The sequence below is a fragment of the Harpegnathos saltator genome, unplaced genomic scaffold (assembly GCF_003227715.2).
Source record: "Harpegnathos saltator strain DR-91 unplaced genomic scaffold, Hsal_v8.6 scaffold828, whole genome shotgun sequence".
NCBI lineage: Eukaryota > Metazoa > Arthropoda > Insecta > Hymenoptera > Formicidae > Harpegnathos > Harpegnathos saltator.
Genome location: NW_020230680.1, coordinates 295966 through 305199, shown reverse-complemented (window position 1 = coordinate 305199; position 9234 = coordinate 295966). Strand labels below are relative to the sequence as shown.

General features: G+C 39.5%; 1 protein-coding gene across 1 annotated transcript; it reads left to right on the top strand.

Moving 5' to 3' along the window:
• Window positions 1-1109: 1109 nt before the first annotated feature.
• Window positions 1110-3826, top strand: LOC105185051 (odorant receptor Or2). Its single transcript, XM_025307022.1, has 5 exons — window positions 1110-1414; window positions 2889-2988; window positions 3176-3277; window positions 3366-3524; window positions 3617-3826. The coding sequence occupies exons 1-5, from the start codon at window positions 1128-1130 to the stop codon at window positions 3674-3676; spliced, it is 708 nt and encodes a 235-aa protein (XP_025162807.1). The 5' UTR covers window positions 1110-1127; the 3' UTR covers window positions 3677-3826.
• Window positions 3827-9234: the final 5408 nt, after the last annotated feature.

Genomic DNA, 9234 nt, shown 5'->3' with positions numbered 1-9234 from the left:
ATAATTATTGCCTACGGGCTAACGGGCGAAAATGCGCGTGCTGCAGCTCACATCTATGCAAAATGTCTTCCTGGACATGCAAGACATTTATCGAGAAAAGAGATTTTACGTGCAGTGCAAAAGTTACGTGAGACTTGGTGTTTAGCTCACAACTATAGAACCAGCTGGTGCGTTAGTGCATCTTGCCATTGAAGACGAAGAAAGGATTTAATGTGTTGATCCGTCTTATTTATTCAGCTGATTGTCTTTGCTACGAATATTCAGAAGTAAGTTATTTGTCTTGTCTATTGTCATCATATTTCTATCCAGTCCTGCCTACCGTTTCCCGTGCACTCATTGACTCATACGTTTTAATTAACAACTTAATAACTATTATGATTTTTACAAAATGGTACATGAGTTTTCTTCTCCGTTTGATCTAATTAATCTTCACAATTTTTCGTTTTCAAAATATCCCGGATATCCTATACAAAGTCCCATTTTAAAAAACGCATCTCGATAATTCTTCAACAAAACATTTTCAGCAAAAATGTTTCAGATAAAAGTTGTACAATTTCAAGGACATAAAACAACTATACTATTTTGTTTACAAATGACACCGAGATCTTCACTGATCATTACTTTTCTTAAATGGAAACTCCAATTTTTTATTACACTATTTTTTTCTACCAATTAATTTAAACAATTTTTGTCTCAAAAAACATTTTTTATTTGCCTAATATTTTTTGAGATATTTAAGAAAAATTTGATAACTTTTTCGATATTTAACTCACGATATCTCGTCAATTATTTGTCGGAAAAAAGTAGTACTAGACTTTTTTGCTTTACTGAGTCTCAAGAATATATTGTTACAATAGCGCCCTAACTTTTGTTAATTTGATAATTTCGAAATTTCCAAAAGTGAGTAAGTTAACAAAAGTCAGGGCGCTATTATAACAATATATTCTTGAGATTAAATAGAGCAGAAAAGTCTAGTACCAAAAGTCTAGTTTTTCTTGTATAATAATATCCTGTATAATAATATCTACTGTAAATGATTCTTGTACGGAATCGCATCTTGTACAAATCGTGAGCGCTATTTGCCTTACTTCTTAATTACCGTAGGTACAATTCTTATCTGGTTGGCGATGACTGCAGCCAGTATGGCCGTCGGACCACTGTTTTTGCCGCAGCCATTCCCAGGTGACACGGAGTATCCGTTCGACGCGTTACAACAGCCGCTGAGAACCGTTGTCTACATGCATCACGTAATAATCGCTTATCAATGTATGATACAAGTTAGCGCTAATACTTTCCCGGCCCTCCTACTTTGGTTTGTAGCCGCGAAATTCGACATTCTGTCCGTGCGATTCCGCGCAGTGACAAACGTGAAGGAGCTGCACAGGTGCATACGAGAGCATTATAGGTTACTCAGGTATGTAACATTAAGATTCCAAATTCAAGATGCTAAAATAAAATACGAATCGTTGAAATAAAAGAAAACGAGAAAATCGCTATAATTGTACAATCTCAAAATAAATAATAAGATAGCACTTTCTGAAAGTGAATATACTAGGTGCGCAACTAAATTTCCGGGTTTTTTTAATCAATGAAAAATGAAAAATTTTAAGAGAAATATAAAAAATGGTTTATTCAAAGTATCGTCCCTAGCTAGCTACACATTTTTGCCATCTCTCTGGCAATACATGAATACCGCGACGATAAAACGACGCGTCTTTGGACCGGAACCATTCATCCAACCAATTTTGCACTTCTTCGAAATTGGCCAAGTGTTGCCCAGCCAAGCCATGTGCCATCGACCGAAACAAGTGACAATCGGAAGGGGCCAGGACTGGGGAATACGGCGGATGCGGTAGCAAATCCCATTTCAGTGTTTTGATGGTGTCCTGGACGATGGGCGATGGCACGGAGCGTTGTCGTGCTGCAATATCACTCGTTCGTGTCTCGTGTCCCATTCTGGCCGTTTTTCAAGCAATGCATGGTTCAAATTGATCAGTTGTTGTCGGTAGCGATGCCCATTGACAGTTTCGCCCGGCTTCTTTTCAGCAGCTCATAGTACACGATTCCTTTCTGGTCCCACCAAACGCAGAGTATTATCTTCTTTCCGAAGCGATTTGACCGTGCCGTCGATGTTGATGCTTCGCCAGGTGAAAGCCACGACTTTTTACGTTTGGGATTCTCGAAATATATCCACTTCTCATCGACAGTAACAATTCGATACAGGAAACTCTTTCTTTCATCCCGCAAAAGTAAAATTTCGGAAGTGGCTCTTCGATTTTCCATCTGTCTCTTAGCCAACTCATGCGGCACCCATTTTCCTTCCTCTTGAATTTTTCCCATGGTATGTAAACGTTTGGAAATACCTTGGCGAGTCATGTTTAATGCCTCCGCAAGTTGATCTTGTGTTTGCGTATCATCTTCATCCAATAACGCTTGCATATCGGCGTCCTTAATTGTTTTTGGTCTTCCGGAGTGCTCCTTGTCCTCAGTGTCGAAATCGCCACTTCTGAAGCGTTTAAACCAATCTTCACAGGTAGTTTTCTATAGTGCATGTTCGCCGTAGGCCTCCTCAAGCAAACGATGTGCTTCAGCTGCACTTTTTTTCAAGTTAAAGCAGAAAAGCAAAGCTTCCTACAAATGCTGTTTATTTAGCACAAAGCTCGACATCTTCGTTGTTAGAAAAAATATTTTTGCGTTGCGATATGTGTTGGTATTACGACTGGTTATTGCTAACAGATGTCCTATAAAAATATACAACTTCAGACATGTATGTCGACTATATGTGTCGTTAGTGCCATGCATGTGTGAAACCCGGAACTTAGTTGCGCACCAGGATATGTATATATCTCTTTCTCTTTCTCTCTCTCTCTCTCTGTCTCCATTTGCAGGTATGCGAAGGAAGTGACACTCGCGATCCGTTATATAGCACTGTTATGCGTAACCTTCAGTACCGGTGCTGTAATATTCGGCTGTCTGACCTTCATGAGCGTAAGTCGAGTCAACGATTCTCGTGGAAATGCAGAAACGTTACGTTATCTCGCGTGATATTATGCGACCCTTGCGTTCGATTCGTTCATTTATAACGATTTATCATCAAAATCTCTGAAGCGTTTCATCAACACGTACAATAACCACATATGCCTGTTATATCTTTTCCATTTTTATATATGAATAGCGTCACTCGTGGTCAGTGAAGGCTCCATTCCTCATGATAGCTCTGTGTGCCTTCGTGGAGCTCTACATGTACGCTTGGCCAGCGGATAACGTAATGAGCACGGTTAGTCGTTCGAATCATACGAGACAAATTGCGGAAACTATCATAAAGTATGTTTACCGATGTTCATTTTTCCGCATGTTCTCAATAGAGCGGCGACGTGGCGACGGCCGCTTACAATTCGTTGTGGTACAATGATGATCCAGCTTCACAAAAAATCCTGATATACGTCATATTGAGGTGCCAACGCCCGGTCACCATCTCAATACCGTGCGTGTTACCGACTTTGTCGATGAACTATTACACGTCGGTATGATTCTTTTCATTCTCACATGGAAAATTATATTGGTTTAAATAATAATTTAAGTAATCGAAAATAACACGATTTCTATCGTTTTTCAGTACATTTCAACTGTCTTTTCGTACATGACACTCGTACGTATTATGATGGGTAACGAATGAAAAACAATAAAGGAATAAAGAATATAACGAATTACGTTTAAGATCAAATTTCACTTTTTCTCGTTACATTTTCACAAAGTAATTTCTATATATAGAGCTCTACATGTAATGTGTTATAAGGAGAAAATCGGAACTCGTTAATAAATATGTCCCAAGAATACTCTTGCGTGTTTCATATATGAAATCCATGAGATTGCACCACCCATCATCGTGTAAACTGCAAACAACATTTATTTTTACGTCTGACTCATAAAATCAATATAAAATCGACTTGTAGGTAACTTTTACATTTTAGAAAAAAACTAATATTTTGAATATGAACATGAAATATACGCTTCATTATACTTTTCGGAATATCCCGCCAATAAAACAATACGAGACACGAGATAAGAGATATTTTTTTTTTTAATTAATTGATCTCAAGAAGACCTCACCAGTATCGACCTGGTCAAGTTAAACCATTTTACAATATTCTATTAATATATAAGCTATTATGTATTGAAATGTGTTGAAAAGTTAGGAATGGTTGGTACCGCAGTGGTATTCACTCCACTTTGCAAATAGACCATCATTTAAGTCCTGTTGCTCTGCACTCATATATCCTTTAGTTATTCCCTAATCAGAGAAGGAACAAGTCTGTAGGTTTGACTCGCTTTAACCGCTTCATCTGTCCTAGGGTGCGCAGTAGACGAGATGGTTAGACGTTATGATGACAGAGACGCTGCTGATGACTCTTAGCAGCCTTGTTACGTTCTTTAATTATCGTATTTTGAGATCTCAATGAATGTCGGTATTTCGGCAGTACCACAGCGCATTTATTATGTCGTGTGCACTTTATTTTGAAATGTTTGTGTTTCATTGATAATAGAATTTTTACTGTATCTTCAAGGTAGGATACCTTACGATTATACTGGTTTGATAATTTGTTTATATAACAAAATTTTGTTATAGAGCGATAATTTAAAGTGTCTGCCAATGAGCCACTCCAATTTAGATTTCACTGATTTAAGTTGTTTCTTTTTAAGTTTAATGTGTTCTTTTCACCGCAGCTTGGTATTGAGTGTTATGCCAAGTTATTTTGCTATATTAGCGTAGGAAAGTAACTGCTTTTTTTTTTGGTAACGCAGGGGAAATCCATCATGGATACCCCCGACCCTTTTGGGGGGTCGGGGGTTATGTCAGACTCCTACTGACTAAAACCCCTGCGGGATGTCTACCAACCGGACCGTGGTGGGGGGAGTCAGGGGAACTACTCCCGTATTCCCTCCCCGACACCCCGGTCCCAAGACTCTCCGGGAGCCTCACAGCCTCGAATACCACGTCCTGTCCCGCTGAGAGAGTCCAGGACGCGGTTCCCCGACTGGTTTCCCAGCCGGGTTGGCCTTCTGGTGATTACTTGGAGGGAGGAGGCATCCACCCTCCCTTCGCGCCCCCCATTGCTCCCCTCCATAGGAGGAGGGGGGCGGGGGAGTGGAGCCCAGTCCCAAACCCGAGCTTCTACTCTCCCCTCTGCCTATCCTATCCGACGCCTAGGGGGGGATATGCAACACAGATCATTTCAGTGGCTTCAGCAGCATTTTTCTTCAGATGAAACGTGAAGTGGGTGGAAAATCGAATATGCTCTTTTGTTATTGCCATCGTGAACACTGCTGATTTTAAGGTTATGTGCATCAAACGCCAAATCGCACGATGTTTCGAAAGACTAAATGTCACTGCTTTAAAACCGCAAGAGGACGGGAAAATTAATGCAATTTAAATTGTGGTTTCAGTAGTATGAAATCTAGGGCTCAGAACTTTTTTGCGCTCCTAATATAAATGTGTTAATTTGAGAATGCCTCTCTCTTTGGCAGTTTCTTAAGCTGAGCTGTTACAAGGTCGAAACCAGGTGATTTCTTCGAGTTTAATAACTGTACAGATTGCGTGAAAGTTCGCGGAGCGGCATCGATAAATAAACGGTAGAATTATAAATTGTAGTAGGTTATATAGAATCACTCTTCACATGAACCTAGGTTAGGTTTCATTTCCATCTGTCAATTCTTTCTGTGTTTATAAGCCAATTGAAGTTGACGTGTCAGTATATTTGTTTGCAATGGGAAATTTAAAACAACGTGCAGTGATTGAGTTCTTTGTTAAAAAAGGTTTAAAGGTAATGGAATTTCATTCCGAGATGGTAAATGTGTTAAGGGAATCTGCTCCTTCAAAAACAATGATTTGTAAATGGGCACTTGAGTTTCAGCGTGGTCGTACAAGCATTGAAGATTATCCACGCAGTGGACGTCCAAAAAGCGCGTCAACACCAGAAATCATTGAGCAAATACATGTTATTGTTACTGAAGATCCAAGAGTGACTACGCGTGAAATTGCTCATACCATAGGCATTTCAAATGAACGGGTACAGCATATTTTGCATAAAGAATTACAAATGAAAAAGGTGTTTGGAAAAGTGGTGCCGCATACGTTAACAATTCAATAAAAACTCGCTCGAAAGCAAATTTCTCAGCGTCATTTGGATCGTTTTAAGAAGAATAAAACCGATTTTGTGCGTCGTTTTATAACTATGGATGAGACTTGGATCTATCACCTGATCACTAAATTGAAACAGGAACGTTTACAGTAGACTGAAGCTGGATGTTCAGCTCCAAAGCAAACAAAGCATGAAAGATCGGCAAAAAAGGTTTTGGCATCAGTTTTTGGGATGCTAAAGGGATTTTGTTAATTGACAATCTGGAAAAAGGTAAAACAATTAACTCTGAATATTATTGTAACCTTTTGGATCAATTGGACGCAAAAATTCGTGAGAAAAGACCTGGTTTGCAGCACAAACAAATCATTTTTCACCAAGACAACGCACCTGCTCACACAAGTGTTTTGTCAATGTCTAAATTCAATGAATTGAAGTACAAATTGCTTAATCATCCACCATATTCGCCAAATTTGGCACCCAGCGACTTCTATCTGTTCTGAAACCTGAAACAATTCCTCCGTGGAAAGCATTTTTTGTCGAATGAAGAAGCTATAGCAGCCGTAGAGGCATATTTCGCAGACCTTCCAGAAACACACTTCCGCGATGGAATAAAATTATTGGAGAGCCATTGGGCCAAGTGTATTGAAGTTAATGGAGACTATATTAAAGAATAAAATCATTTTTAGAATTAGATATTCTTTATTTCAGTTTCGCTCCGCGAACTTTTCACGCAACCTGTATCTCTTTCTGAACTTGTTTAAGAATAATGTGGTTAATAGTGTCGTCATTATTATTAAGTACTGGAGTCAATTTTAAGTTGTTGCTTGCACAGGGCAAAGCCTGGAATACTCCTTCGAGACCGTTAGCGTAAACATCAGCATTTTATTAGCTACTTCTTACCCATGTTCTATCCAGTTTGCGAATTGGCGGTGTATTAACTCATTAACGCCCAAAAGTCCTAAAATATTAGCCTTACTTTGCAACTGTATTTTATGTAGAGAAACATATTATTTGTACAAAAATGTATTGTAGAAAAACGTATTAATAACTATAATAAAAAAAATAACTTTTGTAAAGAACTTTGTACAAAACCTGTTGTAGGAAAAACCGTATTAATAACTGTAATAAAAACATCCTTACAAAAACTACTTGAAAACATACATTATTTTTTACTACAAAAATAGTAATATTAGGAGATGTGCGCCAAGTGAATATGACAATAAACTAGTACTATGTTATTATATTTCTTATTTGTTATTTATTTCTTATGTTCTTGCTTTTTTATATCGCTGTTTATTGAATATATATTAATGAAGTAGTTTGTTACAGGTGCTATTGATTCGTTGGTAAAATAATCTCCCAGCAAACACCAAGTAACAGTTATATAATTTTTTATTGTAATTTCACACTCAACAATATAACTGTTATATAATATAACACACATGTTATATTGCATTTATATTGTTTAGTTGGAAATTATAACTAACTGCTATATTTGTTAGATTGAACGAACTTACCAGTGAAGTTCGATCCTAATTATGTCCTTTTGTCTCGTCCGGATGGAGAAACTATGTATTCATGCCCCTGCACGTGCCTTGGCAACAGAATTCAAAAACCTGCCACTCGGAAGAAAACGCCGCTCTGTGCCGTGGCGCCCGTGGTCGTGGCGCCCGTGCTTCCGTGCGCTGCGCGCGCCCTCGATCTTTATTATGTTCTATTCGTTAGCCTTGGTAACAGGTGCGCTGGTTAACATTATCAGTTTTTCTTTAGTAATTTGTGTTATTCTCCTTTTCAGTCATGCCTAAGCATAAAAAATCTAAAAAGAATTCCTCCTCGAGACAATCAAGGGAGGAAAGGCTAGCACATAGGCACCGTCCAAGAGATTACTCTTCGGACAGGCGATTGCGGGATCGTTCACGAAGCAGATCGTGGAGTGCACGTCACTCGCGTATCTCTCGTACGCCAGAGGATCTGTTTTCTCGAAGTCCTCTCGTGGAAATTCTCGACCGAATGCGTGAGTTCATCACTTCCAGAGAAGTCGGACATAACCTCCATTCTAACGAGCATTCTCAGGAGGTTATGTCGTCTTCAGAACCGCTCTCAGGGCGCCCTCAAGTATTCCCCAAGGAGATTCCGGCACCACTTCCTTCGCTCACGCTACAGGGTCCAGATCAGATTGTAGAAGAGCAGCCAGTCGCACAAGCGAACCGGGGCGCTGTATCAGGTATGTCCTCTTGTCGACCCAGCATTATTTAATAAATCCTGGTAAAGAGAGGATATAACCGATTGTCTCTTCTATTTGTTCTACTTAACTGCGCCGGTTTTTTCGCAAGTCGATAACATAGAGCGTCTGGCTCCCGGCACAGTGGATTTTGCTGACCCTCTTGTCATTATACTTCCGGATGCGGAAGATCCGCTGGTTGTCTCAACGTTTCATGCTTTGGCCAGAGAACTGTTTGGCGGATCAGAGATTCCCCCGATCGATCTTCATAAGTTTAAAGCCTTGAGGCAAATCGCCATACATAGGAGTGGGAAAGTTAGGAGAGATACAAAATAAACGAGAGGGCGTCCATCCGGACGAGACAAAAGGGCATAATTAGAATCGAACTTCACTAGTAAGTTCGTTCAATCTAACAATTATGCCTCCCTAATGTCTCATCCGGATGGAGAAACTATGTAGGTGTTTAAATCCTGGCGATTTGCCTTGTAAAAACCAATCAAATGTATTAGATAAAATTAAAATGACATAGCCTCGTCAGAGGTAGCGGTTACATGAAAGAAGGGATAACTAAAACTAAAATTATCTGGGTCCTGTGTTTCTTTCAAGAGAGCGAAAGGAAAAAAGAGAAAGTGAATATCATGGTAAAAGAACCGTATTACTAAAATCCTCTATATTGATAATGGGCCTATCGCAGATGAATCGCAGAAATTCACAAAGACGCGAGACTGTCCGGTCCAGCCTGCTGTGCGTTTAATTAGGTCTAGAGAGACACCCTTTTGGGCTGCCCGCGAAGTAGAGACATGACGCATACTACTGAGAATATGTTACTGTTAACTCCACAGTCTTCTAAGCCGTGTCGAATCCAGCGACTTA